Source organism: Neomonachus schauinslandi, chromosome 4 (genome assembly GCF_002201575.2).
Source record: "Neomonachus schauinslandi chromosome 4, ASM220157v2, whole genome shotgun sequence".
NCBI lineage: Eukaryota > Metazoa > Chordata > Mammalia > Carnivora > Phocidae > Neomonachus > Neomonachus schauinslandi.
In genome coordinates, this window is record NC_058406.1 from 9,382,331 (window position 1) to 9,399,807 (window position 17,477).

The 17,477-nt window shown below is 43.0% G+C and overlaps 1 protein-coding gene across 2 annotated transcripts in view; it reads left to right on the top strand.

Moving 5' to 3' along the window:
- Window positions 1-16,875, top strand: part of PDPN (podoplanin) — a 28,044-nt gene extending 11,169 nt beyond the window's left edge. The window contains exons 2-6 of one of the 2 annotated variants that reach the window (XM_044913884.1): window positions 7,701-7,831; window positions 9,727-9,856; window positions 15,124-15,162; window positions 15,737-15,842; window positions 16,843-16,875. In XM_044913884.1, the coding sequence (XP_044769819.1) occupies window positions 7,701-7,831; window positions 9,727-9,856; window positions 15,124-15,162; window positions 15,737-15,842; window positions 16,843-16,849 (413 nt within the window). In that variant the 3' untranslated portion in view covers window positions 16,850-16,875. Of the gene's footprint in view, window positions 1-7,700; window positions 7,832-9,726; window positions 9,857-15,123; window positions 15,163-15,736; window positions 15,853-16,842 lie in introns of those variants that run through there. The other variant, XM_044913883.1, reaches the window with a different exon arrangement.
- Window positions 16,876-17,477: the final 602 nt, after the last annotated feature.

Genomic DNA, 17,477 nt, shown 5'->3' on the forward strand with positions numbered 1-17,477 from the left:
GCTGACAGTGGGTGATCACAGCTCGGCATTGGTTGGGCCTGCAGGGGCTGCCAGGATGGGACACAGCGAGTGGACAGGCTTCTGCTCACGACACATTGGACAGCAAAGCCACAGAGCTCATCCTCAGAGGTGGATTGTCCTATTCTCAGCCATGTTCAGGGGAAGCTATTTAACAACTCTTGAGTGAAGCCCAGTAGACAGTAGCAAGAATATCATAACATAAGGGTTAATTCAAAAGAAATGTCCTACTTGGGCATCGGTGTGTTCTTTTAGTCAGTTGTTCAAAAAAACGATCTGCTGAATACTTACCGTGGTGCCAAACACTGGGAATATGGGGCAGTGTGGGCTTTGGGGGTGGGGGTGGGGGTAGCACTGTGCATCCTGGAGGAAAATTATGGATACTGTGGGATACTGAGTGGTTGGACCAAGCCTTCAAGGAGCCGCCTCGATTTTCCATGGCCACACTTTTGATCCGGTAAGCAATTTACCAGGAGCCACAGAAAGGGTGGGAATTGAGAGGAACCCACTGGCCACATCAGTGATTATACTGACCCCAGCCCAGCATCTGCCAGGAGTTGAAGGCCAGCATACAGCTCTGGGTCAGCAAGTGATTTTCAATATTCCAAGGACAGGCTCCTTCACAAGGTCAGAGGATGGGCCAGCCTATAGGACGAGAGGATTGATTCGAAAGAGGTGGTAAATAAAAGCAAAGTCCTAACACCTTTCTTCTGGTTGCAGAAGCCTACTTGGTGGTAACTAAGGGAGCGCATCAAACAGCTAAATTTGGGCCATTTGAATTGAGATGAAGGACCCTACGAAGATCTGAGTATCAACATGGGTGGTCTGCAGGGCGCTAGGTAATGTTGGAGGTTGGCACCTTTCCACAGCTCTAGGTGTGTTTATTTTCAGGCTTCTGAGGGCAGTATTGAGACATGGGGTGATAGGCACAAGCCTGTGTTTGGGCAAAGGAATAAAAACAGGTATTTTTGCTTATGTTTTCCAAATAGATGTTTCAACCTCTCTCCAAAAACATTGCTTCATCCCAAATGTAATTGGGAAGCGGCGGGGGGGTGGGGGGGTGGAAATGCTAAGAGTCATTATTTATTAATTATCCGACAGTTACTCCTACAGGGGAAAACCAGAACTTCCTAGGATGTCGTAAGAAAAAAAAAAAAGAGCATTCTCTTTCTCAACGGCCACAAAACCCATTCCACAGCCACGTAACGTGGTCATTCATCTTCAAAGCTTATTTGTGCAGTGAGATGCTGGGGCAGCTCAAGATGCTAGGAAACCTCAGGCAACACGAAAGATTGCCTCAATCTGTTGGCTGACGCTGCAGGTTTTCTTTGAAAACCCCGAGGATAGCTCAGCTTGTGACTTCTTTATTTTTAAAATCAACTTTCATAAGATGAAAGCAGAGAGGGAGGCAAACCCTAAGAGACTCTTAACTCTATAGGAAACAAACTGAGGGTTGCTGGAGGGGAGGGGGTAACTGGGGGATGGGCAGTAAGGAGGGCACGTGATGTCAGGAGCACGGGGTGTTATATGCAACTGATGAACCACTAAACTCTACCCCTGAAACTAATAATACACTATATGTTCATTGATTTTAAATTTTAAAGAATGTTAAAGTATAGCTAAAAAAATAAAAGTATAGTTAAAAGTGTATTACCTGAAAAACTACAGTTAATTTAGAAATGAATATCTAAAAGTAAAACATAAAAAAAAATCAACGTTCCTCTTTTAAGATAAAATGCTATGGAAGCTGCTTCTCCGGCTGTCTGATTTTTGAGGCTTCAAGTCAGCAGAAAGAGGACTGCAGGGAGCTTCTCCCTCACGTGGACATGGAAACAGCAGAGGCTCTTAAACTTAGGGAGAGGACTTTTGTGACTCTCTTGATAAAACAAGGGGGAAGTCCAGTAAAGGACTCAGGCTCATATACTCAGTACATCCATTCATACTCTGAATGTTGTTTCTCCACGGAGCTGTAACAGGTGGGAAAATGAATTCTTGGCTCCAAGGTTTGGTATTTATTTCTGACTGTTGGTGGGTGAGGACTCTAGACACGTCCTGGCCATTACCTGTCTGGGTTTTTTCCCTTGCCACCTCACTGTCCTGGTGCAAGCATCAGCCACTCCTGCCAGGACAGCGGGATAGGCCGAGGGGTCTCCCTGCACCATCCCCGATACACACACCCCATTCACATGGCACTCCAACTCAGGTGATGTCATCTCCTGCCTTCCCTTTGCAGTCCGGTTGAAAGGAGAACCCCACCAGACTGGCCCTCCACGCCTCCTCTATTCGTTTCTTCCATCCAGCCCCACTGACCACTCTCTGTTTCTTGAGTGTGCACTGCCCCAAACTCATTCTGGGCTTCCAGGTTAGACCATCTCTTCCCATCTGGAGTTTACTTGCTCATTCAACAGATACTTACTGAGTGTCTCTTATGTGACCGGTATTCTAGGCCGGGGGGGAGGGGGGGGCATTGAGGTGGACACCCTTTACTGAGTTTATGTTCTCGTGGGACAGCCAGGTAGTGAAGATCCAGCTTGATGAGTGGTTGAGCATGTGTGTGAGGGTGCGGGGAGGGTGGGGGAAGCCCTCCCCAAGAAAGTGCCCTTTGAGGACAGATCTAAGGGGGTGAAAGAGTGCTATCTTGAGATTTTCCTTGTTTGCTTGTTGTGAGTCCCCTCCCCGCCCCCACAACAGTACCCAAAATCATGAGAGATCTCACTTTGTTCAATCCTCCGTCTCTAGTACCCAGAATGGAGCCCAGCACTTAGTAGGTGAACAGGGAATATTTGGGGATATAGAGGTGGGCCTTGGGAAGTTTCCAGTCTTGACCGTTGCTGCTGCCTTAATTTTCAGAGCAAGTAGAGCTCTTACACTGTTGTAAAGCAGGTCACACCTGCCTCCTATAATCTACCACTTCAGAAAGCTTAGTCCTAGAAGGGACTCATTTGAGGAAACTGAGATTCTGGTTCCTAAATAATGGAAGATTCTAATCAGATGGGATTTCATAAAAGGATATATGATGCAAGAGGAAGTGGTTGCTTCTGACAACCAGGATTATAATTTATGAAAGGATGGGGGGGTGTGGATGAAGAGGAAGGATGTCAGAACCCAGGGAGGGGCCGGGGGGCTTTCTGGCCCATGGTAGCACAAAGATGTCTTTTGTTGTGTTGCTGAGTACATGGATGAGCTATTAAAACACTTGGCTTTGTGTCCGTCCACCGACCAGGTGAACTAGGCAAATCATTTAATTTCCAATGTTAGACAATTATTCTGACACTTGTTAAGACAGTTGGAAGAATTTATTCAAGACTACTGCAATAGGGGAGAGAGATAGGGGTTCAATTCTAAATACAGCAAAGATAGCTGGGGATTTATAACCAAGGAGCAGAGTATGGGGGGTGGGGAATGGAAAAGTATGGAGAGAACACATCAAGGGTAGGGGGTGGTTCTTGCTAAACTGGCTCAACAGGATTCTTGCTAAAGGCAGGCCTACCACTTGGACATCAAAGGTGGGGGATGGGGAACTCGGTCAGGCGGGAGCATTCTCTCTCAACGGACTTAGCAGGGTTCTTGCTGAAACTAGACCCTTGCAAGGATGGACAGAGAAGCCCAATTAGAATTTGGTCAAGGAGAGATCTTTGTCGGCCTCACTTTCCTAATCTGATAAAGGGGACAGTGATGCCAGTGTAACCCACCCATGGGACAATTTTGGAATGAAGTCAGTCAAAAGGTAATAAACAAATAAACCCTATGTGGTGGTGGTGGGGGTGGGTGGGTGTTGTTATAAAGCTGGGCCTCCCACGTTAAGTAGAAGCTACAACTTGGAAGGACCTCAATGCACTTCTGTTCAAGTAGCCTACTCTTCCTCCTCACTCTCTACACCCCTACACCCGTAGTACTGAATTCACTCAGCAGTGGATAGTGGACTTGAAGAGGAAGGGGGAGTGGGTGGTGAGGAGAGCACAGATTTAGGAGTGGGTTCTGGAATGGAAGTGAGGGCAGAAGGCAGTGCCAAGCCATTTGACCTGGGCCTTGTGCTGAAAGTTTACTCCCAGGACTGCGACATGGTATTTGAAAGAAGACATTTGTCTCAATGAGAGCTAGTTTTGAAGCAGTGGGGGAAAGAGGGTTTATTGGGACCAACTGGTCAATCTTTTGGGGGGAAATCAAATTATATCCCCATTTTGCATCACACTTCAAAAGAAACACAAGACAAATAGAAATCAGTGTAAGAACAAAACCATAAGGACAATCTAGGTGAATATTCACATAAGCTTGAGGAAGGGTTTGTAGGTATGATATCAAAGGGAAAAACAAGCTTAATGTTTGATTAGCAAATGAGCTCAGGACTTCCAAAAGAAAGATGCAAATGCCAGCTCATCAAAAAAAAAAAAAAAAAAAAGTGTTGGCGGCAGCTCTTACAAAGAATGTATTCCTAAGGTATAAAGAACACATACAAAACAATAAAAAAGATGAATACCATAAGAGAAAAATGGTCACAGAAGAAGAAGACATTTTTAATGGCCAAAAAATAAATGGAACAACTCATCACCATTTATCAGGAATGTAAATAAAACCAGAAGATTGCAAACACTTATTTAATACACTTTTATCAAGATCTTGGGACTATTAGTATTACAGTAACAGTTCTAAATTCTAAAATATTTTAAAAGAAAGGGATCCCATAAAAATACATAAACTGGAATAATTTCTTTAGAGAAATCAGTCTTCAGTGCGAAGAAGAAAGTGGTTCCTAATTAGCACTTTCAAACCGATAAACATCCCTTCAGTTCTTGCTTGTTCTTAAACTTGAGAAAACCCGAAGGTAAAATTGATTTATCACATCTTCTCGTGGTTAATATGAAGTTTGGCCTACTCTTGAAAGAATAACACCTACACACAAATTCCAAAGCAGATGGATGGGTTGCTACCGTATTTGGAAACTTCCATTGGTTCTGACCGCCCCCGCCCCCACCCCCGCCCGGCCCCGCCACACCCCACCGCTGGGTGAGGCTGGGTGAGACAGGAAAAGGTGTTCCCGTGAGCATGAGGGTATCGGGGGCACAAGGACACTGTTATTGCAGGTTCATCACTGTGCTTATAAAAACAGCTGTGTGCGTTGCCTGTGCACACACGTGTCTTCGGAGGAAAAAAGAATCGGAAGATGGAGGCATCCATACAGGATTTGAATTTCACCGGTCAAGGGAAAAGGGCGTTAATTGCTGGCTGGAGACTCAGGTGGCTGGGCTGGTAGGAACTCTTCACCCAGGAAAACCTTCAACCAAAATAATAAGAGGGACAATTGAAGATCTCTTGTTAGAGATCAACTTTCCCATGGAGCGAAAAGAATACCAGGGCAGTGAGACAAAAGCTATGCATCTTAATCATGAATGTCATTCATAAAACACCCTTTGTCTATTCAGGGTGATTTTAGTACTTGGCTCTGTGGGCCAAGTACAAGAAGGAATTTTTATCAAGTTACGCTTTCAATGAGCTGAACTTTCTATGAAAGAATTCGAACCAACTTCATTCAGCACTTGATTTTTTCTTTTTAAAAGCAAGGGTGTTTTGTTTTGTAAAGTTGGAGGATGCCATATAATAAATGGTTTTGCTGAGCAGCCTCCAGAAAAGATTGCTAAAATTGATGATTTGTTAACTGTTCAAACCAGGAGGGAAAGAAAAGAAAATGGGATGTAGGTTTTGTGTGTGTGTGTTTGTGTGTATTTAATAAGGACTACTTGCCTGACAAAGGGATATTTCCCCCTTGAGCTTAATAAATACATTCAACATTTGCCTAACACCACAGTCATAAATCCTGATGGGAACCCAACGCTGCCCACCCACACCCCAGCGAGCCGCCAGGAGGGGAGGCAAACTATTTGCATGCACTGAGGTATTCAGTTATTGCTAACTGGTGAAAGCCATTCCCCGCCGCCCCCCCCCAGATGAAAAAAATAAATGCATATGCTTAGGGAGCTCATCCAAAGCCATTGATCGGCAGCACTGGATTAGGACTCCAGATGCAAAGAGAAGGCTCACAGAACCAGTGAATTTACTCTTGAGACTTTCTCCCTCCATGCATCAGCAAAGAAGTTATGATCAAATATTTATTAGCTGTTCCTTTGGCTGGGCTTTCTTTTTTTTTTTTTTTTAAAGATTTTCTTTATTTATTTGAGAGAGCGAGAATGAGAGAGAGAGAGAGCATATGAGAGGGAGGAGGGTCAGAGGGAGAAGCAGATTCCCCGCTGAGCAGGAAGCCCGATGCGGGACTCGATCCCGGGACTCGATCCCGGGACTCCAGGATCATGACCTGAGCCAAAGGCAGTCGCTTAACCAACTGAGCCACCCAGGCGCCCTGGCTGGGCTTTCTAAGCATAGGGAGAAATAAGGTATCTTTAAAATTTTTTTTTTAAGATTTTATTTATTTATTTGAGACAGAGAGAATGAGATAGAGAGAGCATGAGAGGGAGGAGGGTCAGAGGGAGAAGCAGACTCCCTACCGAGCAGGGAGCCCGATGTGGGACTCGATCCCGGGACTCCAGGATCATAACCTGAGCCGAAGGCAGTCGCTTAACCGACTGAGCCACCCAGGCGCCCCAGAAATAAGGTATCTTAAGGCAAGGACTGGATTGCTGACTTGAGCACTGCCTGGATACAAACATCTACTCTTTAATTACACAACGAAGTCTCCAAGCACCCCCTCCCTCTCGCTCCTGGGATGTGTATGCTTGCTTAGTTTGCAACTGTGTTTAGCCATAGTTTCCAGAGCCACTCAGTATGGGGAGGGAGCCCATGACCAATGACTCAGATTTTTAACTTGTGAAAAGGGTTATTTGCTGAGCTAATACCCCTGCTTGGTCGTGCTTCATTTGGATCAGCGCGACAGAGGTTCAAGAAAAGGCCACTGTTGCTATCTGTCCCGCTCCCCGCACTCCACCTTTGTGTGGAATTCAACTTGCTATCCCACTCCACCCATCCCCTGCTCCTCTGGAAACCTTTCTCATGGGTACAACAGGGTCATTCATTCTGTTAACGCAGAACAGCCCCGGCCAGGGGCACTGAGGTCCCTCGTTAGCATAGCTCTCGGTGCACTAAGATTTCTGTTGGGTATCTCGGCACCGTTATGTACATTACTGACTCTCCCCCACAGACAGTAACCTCAGAGCCCTCATCATTCAAGGAGACATCGGTCTCAAAATTAAATGGAAAGCAAGCTTAATTTTTAAGAGATGGGATCCGCTTTTGGACATTCTGATTTGGTATGTTTAAGATAGAGCCTGCAAATTGGAATTGTTAGAAATCTTTCCAGGTGACTCTAATTTAGAATGTTTCCAGGTCTAAATGATACTCTTTTTTTTTTAAGATTTTATTTATTTATTTTTGTGAGAGAGGGAGCGAGCACGGGGTGGGGGGGGTACTGGGGAGGGGCAGAGGGAGAAGCAGACTCCCTGCTGAGCAGGGAGCCCCATGCAGGACTCAATCCCGGGACCCTGGGATCATGACCTGAGCTGAAGGCAGACGCTTAACCAACTGAGCCACCCAGGCACCCTTAAATGATATTCTATTAACCTGAATGCACTATTGTATGTATTATATGAAATGGCAAAGAAAATAATCTGATTGTAGCCGGTCAGTTAGGTCACGCAATTTCTACCTTAAGCCCTGACCCAGTCTTTCTTTTTTAGCCAGCACAGTCCGGCCAGAAGATGACATAACACCAGGTGTAGAAGATAGCGTGGTGACCCTAGGTGCAGAAGATAACGTGATGACCCCAGGCACCAGTGAAGAGCCTTATGAGTCTGGCTTAACAGCCCTGGTGAGTGTTCCAGAAGAGTGGAGTTTGCTCCGTAGGCATGCGATCATATGCAAGGATATTTTATGACTGTCTTATTTCACTTAGCATAATATCCTTATGGTTTATCCATGCTGTAGCACATGTGACAATGTCCTTCCTTTTTTTTTTTTTTTAAAGATTTTATTTATTTATTTGACAGAGAGAGACAGAGTGAGAGAGGGAACACAAGCAAGGGGAGTGGGAGAGGGAGAAGCAGGCTTCCTGGTGAGGAGGGAGCCCAATGCGGGGCTCGATCTCAGGACCCTGGGATCATGACCTGAGCCGAAGGCAGACGCTTAACGACTAAGCCACCCAGGCGCCCCAATATCCTTCCTTTTTAAGGCTGATTATTCCATCGTATGTACCACATTTTGTGTATCTGTTCATCAGTCAGTAGACGTTTGGGTTGCTTCCAACTCTGGGCTATTGTGAATAGTGCTACTATAAAAATGGCTGTGCAAATACCTCTTCCAGACCTTGCTTTCAATCGGGTATATGCCCACAACTAGGATTGATGGGTCATATGGTAGTTCTATTTTTAATTATTTTGAGGAAACTCCATCTTGTTTTCCATAGTGGTTGCACCATTTTACAATCCCACAGTGCACAATGGTTTCAGTTTCTCTACCTTCTTGCCAATGTTATTTTCTGTTCTTTTGAGAGTAGCCATCCTAACAGGTACAAGGTGATAATCTCATTGTGGTTTAATTTGTATTTCTCTGGTGACTAGGGATACTGAGCATCTTTCATATGCTTACTGACCATTGTATATCGTCTTTGGGGAAAGGTCTATGCAAGTCCTTTTGCCCATTTTTGTTTGTTTGGTTTTGGTTTTGGTTTTGGTTTTATTTTTTGGGGGGGTGGTGCACGCATACAAGCAGGGGGGAGGGGCAGAGGGAGAGAGAGAATCTTAAGCAGGCTCCACTCTCAGCATGGAGCCTGATGCAGGCCTGGATCTCATGACCCAGAGATCATGACCTGAGCTGAAATCAAGAGTCAGACGCTTAACCAACTGAGTCATCCAGGCGCCCCCTTTTTGCCCGTTTTTGAATCAAGCTATTTGATTCTTTGTTGTCAAGTTGTAGGAGTTCTTCTTACCCTTATCAGATATATGATTGGCAAATATTATCTCCCATTCCATAGGTTGCTTTTTTACTCTGCTGATTGTGTCCTGTGATGCACAAAATTTTTAAGTTTAACGTGGTCCCACTCATCCTATTTTGCTTTTGTTGCCTGGGCTCACTGGCGTATTTGTTGAATGCTATATTGGCATGAACTTTGGAGTCACAGGATCACGTCCAAGTCTTCTTGCTTGTTGGCTATGTGAGTTTGGGCATGTCGTCTAATCCCTCTAGGCCTCATTCAGACTATAGGACTAATAATAGGATTTTCTTTACAGTGTTGTTTATGGAGTAAATGAGAAGGTCTTTAAAGGGCCTTGCACAGTAAGCTCTCAATAAAAGCCAGTTATTCCTTTAATTGGGGAAGGGAAGGCATTGAAAGATGGTACAACATAATATGTACCAAATAAATATTACAGGGAAAAAAAATGCCATTCAAGTTCAAGGGAGAGAAAGAATTAAAGCCTAGTGACCTGGTATTTTTTGAAGAATTAAGACCCTAGGAAGACAATTTGTTAGATTAGTCAATTTAGTCATGCTAAATATTTGATATTTATTTCCAGAGTACATTTGGTGTCATTCCAGCCCAAACTCTGTCATTTCTGTTTGTTTGTTTTCTTGTTTCCACTTTAAATTGATGTCATCATATATTTTATATTTTTTTGCCGCTTTAAATCCTTTTCTGTTATAAGGTTGAGTGTATATTTTAAAACATTAGATTTTATTTCTCTTTTGCCTCATTTCCTTCTCTAATAGGTGCCAATAAATACAGAGAGTGTGACAGACTTTCACTTAGAGGATGGGCCGACTCAAGAAAGCACAGTCCATGCCAAAGAAGAAAGTCAGAGCACCACAGCCTTGAATGTAGTGACTAGTCACTCCATAGGTAAGAAAACCAGTTGCCCCCAATAGGTGTCGATCTTCTTTTATAATCAGTACATTACAAATATCCACAAACAAATCTAATGATTAGTAGGGCACGTTTTGGAATGCTAAGAGTGAGTTCTGAACCAATCTTACGTGCTAGGTTCAGAATTCGGTTTATAGGGTTGCTAAATTGAATTCGATTTATTGGGTTGCTGAACACAGCTCTCCCCTTTGAATGACAACTAGTGATAATGTCCCCACGAGGGCAAGTTAGCTACTAGTGTCATGTTGCTGATGGTAAGCTGATCCAATGTTACACTAAGAACCTTGTGTTGATAGCCAAGAGCGGAAACCTTGACCAACCTATGTAAGTTGTAATAGATTCTATACTAATATTTACCGTCTCACACTGAGTTCATGTCTGTACACATGGAACAAGAATCTATCCTAAACCAGTCTTGCCAGGATTGGGGGCTGCATTTTGATTTATAGTTGGCACCTGCAGCTGTGTAAAAGGACCACTGCCTTGGGTCTTTGTCATTATTTGAGGTGTAGACCATCACCGAAAATGAAGAGAAATCATTGCCATTACAACTTAACAATGGAAAGAGATAGCCTCTGGTTTCTAGAGCTTTCTTAAGAGAAATGCAGTTGTTTGGGATTTTTATTTTAAAATTGCCTTATGTTGTAGTAAATGGGATGGGAGAGGGAAAAAAACTAATCCTCCGATAACTGCAATGAATGCTTGCTAATGAGAAATTTTAAAGATTTTATTTATTTATTTGAGAGAGAGAGAGAGAGCTAGAAAGAGCATGAGTAGGGGGGGGAGAGGGAGAAGCAGACTCCCCACTGAGCGGGGAACCCGAAGTGGCGCTTGATCCCAGGACTCTGAGATCACGACCTGAGCCAAAGGCAGACACTTAACCAACTGAGCCACCCAGGTGCCCTGCTAATGAGCAATTTTATATAAATTATTTTATCTAGATAGGTGTTTCCATCTTTAAATGAAAGTAAACATAAAGACCTTGCCTAAATCGATGGTTCCTCAAATCAGTGGCACATCTGAACACCTAGAAAGCTACGTTATTGTTCAATATACGTTTCTTTTTTTTTTTTTAAGATTTCATTTATTTATTTGACAGAGAGAGACACAGCGAGAGAGGAAACACAAGCAGGGGGAGCGGGAGAGGGAGAAGCAGGCTTCCCTCTGAGCAGGGAGCCCAATGCAGGGCTCGATCCCAGGACCCTGGGATCATGACCTGAGCCGAAGGCAGACCCTTAACGACTGAGCCACCCAGGCACCCCTCAATATACATTTCTAGACCCAATCACCACTCTGGTTTTACAAACTCTATAGCACTTTTGAGGGTTTTTAAAAAATTGCTTTATATTTGGGCTGCTTGGCTGGATCAGTTGGTGGAGCATGTGACTCTTGATCTCAAGGTTGTGAGTTCAAGTCCCACACTGGGCGTGGAGCCTATTTTTTTTTTTTTTATTTTGACCTCTTTATTTAAAAAAAAATCTGGGTCGCCTGGGTGGCTCAGTTGGTTAAGCCTTCGGCTTAGGTCATGATCCTGGAGTCCCGGGATCGAGTCCCGCATCGGGCTCCCTGCTCGGCAGGGAGTCTGCTTCTCCCTCTGACCCTCCTCCCTCTCATGCTCTCTGTCTCTCATTCTCTCTCTCTCAAATAAATAAATAAAATCTTTAAAAAAAAAAATCTGAAATACATAGGCATAATGTGAACAATTTTCTTTAATTAACATACAATATATTATTTGTTTCAGGGGTACAGGTCTGTGAATCATCAGTCTTACACAATTCATAGCACTCACCATAGCACATACCCTCCCCAATACCCATCACCCAGCTACCGCATCCCTCCCATCCCCCTCCCCTCCAGCAACCCTCAGTTTGTTTCCTGAGATTAAGAGTCTGTTATGGTTTGTCTCCCTCTCTGGTTTCGTCTTGTTTCATTTTTCCCTCACTTCCCCTATGATCCTCTGTCTTGCTTCTCAAATTCCTCATATCAGTGAGATCATATGATACTTGTCTTTCTCTGATTGACTTATTTCGCTTAGCATAATACCCTCTAGTTCCATCCACGTCGTTGCAAATGGCAAGATTTCATTTTTTTGATGGCTGAGTAGTATTCCATTGTATATATAGACCACATCTTCTTTATCCATTCATCTGTTGATGGACATCTAGGCTCTTTCCATAGTTGGGCTATTGTGGACATTGCTGCTATAAACATTGGGGTGCATGTGCCCCTTCAGATCACTACATTTGTATCTTTGGGGTAAATACCCCGTAGTGCAATTGCTGAGTCGTAGTGTAGCTCTATTTTCAACTTTTTGAGGAACCTCCATACTGTTTTCCAGAGTGGCTGCACCAGCTTGCATTCCCACCAACAGTGTAGGAGGGTTCCCCTTTTGTGGAGCTTATTTAAAAAAATTTTTTTTAATTACATTATATTTGTACACACAGTGTCCATAGCAGCATTATTCATAATAGCTAAAACATGAGAGCAACTCAAATGTCCGTCAACAGATAAATGAATAAACAAAATGTGGTGTATACATTAATGGACTGTTATTCAGCCCTTAAACACATTCTGGCACCTCCTACAATATGGATGAATCTTTTTTTTTAAAGATTTTATTTATTTATTTGAGAGAGAGAGACAGATAGTGACAGAGCTAGCGAGAGAGAGCACAAGCCGGGAGGAGAGGGAGAGGCAGGCTCCCCCCGAGCAGGGAGCCCGATGCGGGGCTCGATCCCAGGATCCTGGGATCACGACCTGAGCCGAAGGCAGACGCTTAACCGACTGAGCCACCCAGGTGCCCCAATATGGATGAATCTTGAGGACATTATGCTAAGTGGAATAAACCAGTCACCCAAAGAAAACTACTGTATAATTCCACTTACATGAGTCAAATTCATAGAGACAGAAAGTAGGATGGTGGGTGCTAGGGGCTGGGGGGAGATGGGGGTGGGGATGGTTGCACAAGAGTGAATGTACTTCATGCCACTGAACTATTTAAAAATGGTGAGGACAGTAAGTTTTATGTTATGTGTATTTTACCACAATGGGGGGGAAAGCTTTATGAAGTGCTTTGAAAATAAAGTCGAAAGGTCACTCTGAAATGCTGAAGAAATGGTGAACAATTAAACACCAGATAGAACAAAATAGGGCTAAGCAAAGAAAGAATCATCAGTATAATTGGTCACTGGAAAACATTTCAAAATTTTGGAGAAGAATCGATCATTTGTGAAATGAGTTGACAGCACATTTAGCTGCCGACAATGCAGTGTCCCAAGTTGAGTATTCTTCCCATCAGACTAGCATACCTCTCTTATTCCTTTAAAACAAAATTCTCAATTCTCTGGAAAATATTCATGATTCCTCTCCTGTCCAGTCTCCTGCCCTACCCCGCCACAACAAGTGTGACTTATGGCACGTTTCCACATAATACATCAGTGTCCCAAGAAATTTTCACATGTGAGTTAAAATGTAATTATAAGCACTTGGTTTTTTAAGAGGTGATTTTTATTAGGGCAGCAGATGTCTTTCCCATGAAACACCCAAGTACGATGATGTTCACTCTCATGACTACAGTCAGTATAATTGGGCTGGAGCTAGGGAGGATAGAACTAATAAGCTCTAATTTGGTAACGAATCTTCCACATTTTTTGGTAATATGTTTTCTGACCAGTGGTGTCACAGATGGTGAGAATGATGTGTCATAAGTCTGGAAATCAGCAGCCGCCATGTTAAGACATGATAAACAAACGATTGACTTTTTTCTACTGGTAGTTGGCAGCCAAGGGGATGACCTTTTAGGAGCAATTCCATGATACGTTTGTTCCGGGCTGGCCTCAGACCCACCAGTCTTTGAACCATTTTTTTTTTTTATGGTGGGATAGCACCATCAACTTGAGCTCCATGTAAATGCCCCAGAGCCATGGCTTCAGCTCATGCTGGCAGAGCTGTGTTCAGGGACCCTTATCCTAGGGCCATCTTGAAAAGGTGCCTATTTTTGAAGAGAGTCTTGGTACAAAGACTTCTTTCAAATCCACGCATTAGACAGGCGCCTGGGCGGCTCAGTTGGTTAAGTGACTGCCTTCGGCTCAAGTCATGATCCTGGAGTCCTGGGATCGAGTCCCGCATCGGGCTCCCTGCTCAGTGGGGAGTCTGCTTCTCTCTCCTGCTCCCCCCTCTTGTGCTCTCTCTCTCTCTCTCAAATAAATAAATAAAATCTTTAAAAAAATCCACGCATTAGAAAAATAAGCATCTTGTAGATGATGCTTTCACCTTTGATTTGAAAAGCTCTCGGTTACATGTAGTATTTGCAAGTTGTGAACTATAGTTCTAGGGTGGGACCTGATTGATTGACTACCTCTGTTGTCTCATTAAATGAAAGCCTCTTGACTTTTCCCCCATCTGCAAACCAGGTAAAGGACCACCACCCGAAGGAGTTAAAGACTTGGTATGCAAAGAAGGTGATGGGAAAAACCAAACCAACCAAAAACGTTTACTTTTAAATAGGCATTATGTAAAATTATCTGAAAGAAACTCACAACTTTATTGTTTACTTACTGTAAGTTAATAACTGAAACCCATGTGATAGGTAAATGAGAATATTCACATTGTAACTATTGGACTAGGTTTGGCTGCAGAGAGAAATCCTAATATAACAGTGACATAAACACAAAGAGTATATTCCGTCATTAAACTTAGCTGGGCATATCGCTGCCCTGTAAGATATGAATTTTACTACTAAAGATAAAGCAAGGAATTGGTATCACAAGACAAATCACAGTCTGGGCCCCATCTTCCAGAACTAGAGTATATTGCTCTCAGAATACAATTCTTCAAAATAAACCTTATCACAGTGGATGAGTTTTCTATGGTCTTGATATTGGACCAAGAATCAACAGCCTTGGTTTCTTTTGTTACCCAAACCTCTGAGACTTTTTGACCATTTCTGTGGGTCAATTTCCCTGACTTGCTCTCTAAAGTAGATGAGAAAAAAGTAAGTTTCACCAAAGTACTATGGATGCATAGGTATGAAGAAGCACTCGTAAGTTCAGTAATAATAGTTTTGAAGACAGGATCGTGTCAGAGCTTGCTTAAAAATCCTCTGATCCAATTTATTTAAGAAATTATATTCTTTGCTTGTGTCTTGCTACCTTCCACTTAGGGTAAATTCATCTTTTGCCATTTGTTAAATTATAGTTATTATATCCTAATAATTCTGTATCATTATATCTCTTTCTTTACAGAGAAAGTAGGTGAAGACACAGAGACAACAGTTGAGAAAGGTAGGCGAGATTTTGTTATCAAGTATTTTTATGGGAGTTTTTAAAAAAAAGTTTCTTTGAAGCTTATCTTGTGATGAATTACATTCTTTCCTGGATTGTAGTCAACAAAAGCGAAATACAGAACCCTCTGAGAAGAGGTTTCAAACCTCTTTTAAGAGAAAAAAGGAAATTGCCTGTACTTGAAAATACGCAAACCACAAATGAGTCTAGTCACTTAATGACAGCCATGGAGAATGGTGTCGTATCACAATTTATTGTTATGAAGGATGAAAGTAGGGGCTCATTTAATCCAGCACACAGACGTTACCTAATAATTAACAGTGAAGCCACCCAATATGAATGGTATGCTTGATAGATCCTGAGACCCAGGAATCTTTCCATTCATATGAGGAGATGAGAGTAGCCCAAAGTTTCATCTCTTTTAGGTCAACTCCCACTGAATAAGCAGAAGCAAATTAGAACATGATTTGCTATCTTCAGTGGGGCAGTGGTATTGTTTATAAATGACACATTTTATCACAGGGATATCATTTATCTGGGGCTCATGCTTTTTTTTTTCCCCATCCTCATTCAGATGGCCTGGCAACAGTGACCCTGGTTGGAATTATAGTTGGAGTCTTACTAGCCATTGGATTCATTGGTGGGATCATCATTGTGGTTGCTCGAAAAATGTCAGGAAGGTACTCGTAAGTAAATAACTTACACCCGTGTGGTAGGTAAATGAGAGCAGTCATATCTAGAACTCCAACCTTTGAGCTAATTGAAACCTCTAAATAAAGATCATGTTCAGGGATGTCTGGCTGCCTCAGTGGGAGGAGCATGCAACTCTTGATCTCAGGGTCGTGAGTTTGAGCCCCATGTTGGGTGTAGAGTTTACTTTTTAAAAAAGTCATTTTCAGAAGCCCCTTACATCTGTGAGGACTACATCTGAAGTATACCCAGAAGAACAGGTATCTACTTGGCCCTTCTAAGTCTCCAAAAAAGAAAGTTAGAGCCAGAGATGGCTTTTGAGTTGCCTCAAAAGTTGAGATCTAATCAAATTTGGCCTCTTGTCCTAATTTTTCAACTAACTGAACTTGAAAGAAAACCCAAACCAAGTTTCAACTTGTTACCTAATTGCCCTGCTCGCAATCATCAGAGGGAGGGAGGGGGCCTTCAGCAGAGCATCCATTGCAGAGCCTGGGCACCATTCTGATGAGAATTCTTCTGGTGGTGGGGTCCGCTCCCTCTACTCCTGCCCTGCACGTACCCACACGCATGGTAGTGAACTCCTAGTAGTGATTATTGATGAAGGGAAGGAGCTCTTTCTCTTTATGAAAATTCCTTAAGAATTCAGAAGATCCAAACTCATAACCAGAGGAAGACTTTTTCTTATTTCTGTTGGGGAGATGATATATAATGGGGGGCAGGGAGTGGCAGAGAGGACAAGTGCTATATAACTGGGGGCTGAGGGACACAGCTCTCAATACAGTCGCAGATTTATGTGCTTCGAAAAGCCTGGGAACCTGCCCCTGGCTGTGTGAGGGCCAGGCATGCAGGAGGAGTGAGCGGGGAGAGAAGAGCTCCAGGTTCCAGAACTACCAGATTTATACGAAAGGACAATAGGACCATGACTCACAGGATTACTATTTACAGTGCCAGTAAGAGAAGTGACAGTCACCTTTTTCTTTGTTTTCACAGGCCCTAAAGAGATGAAGAACTGTGCCCTTCTACCAACACTTTTTTAAAAGAGTTTCCGACTTCCCCATCCCTGAGCACGTGGGAGAAGATGACCCATGGAAATCGCTTGGCAATCCCACTCCAAATCCATGGTGATCCCTCCGCTTGCCAAACGTAACCCAGGGAAAGACAATTCACGAGACTTGCTCCTCTAGGCATTTTGTCTTTTGAAAATATTTTTAAATATACATTTTGTAAAAGATGATTTAAAAGACAAAATGCATAGAAAATGGAGCAAAGTGATGTAAACTGATTTGTAACTAAGACAATATAATTTAATTGATGCTGGAAATTATAATCCTGTCTCCGTTCTGACCATTTGCTGTTATTGTTAAAATGCAATCAAGTCTGGAAATATTATATCAATGGAGTCCCTGAGTTTAGTACCATGTTCGTGAGTGGCATACGCATTGTGCAATCTCCGCTCTGTTGAAATGTACATATTCCAATCTAGTCTGGTCTGTTGTGAAAGCCTAATTTCATGTCAATAATCAAGTAGAAAATCTAAACTTGTATAATATGTAATGAGCAACTGCCTTTCACTGGCCCAGATAAATCATTTCAAAGGCCCCCATGTTAGAGTACAAACAGGAAGT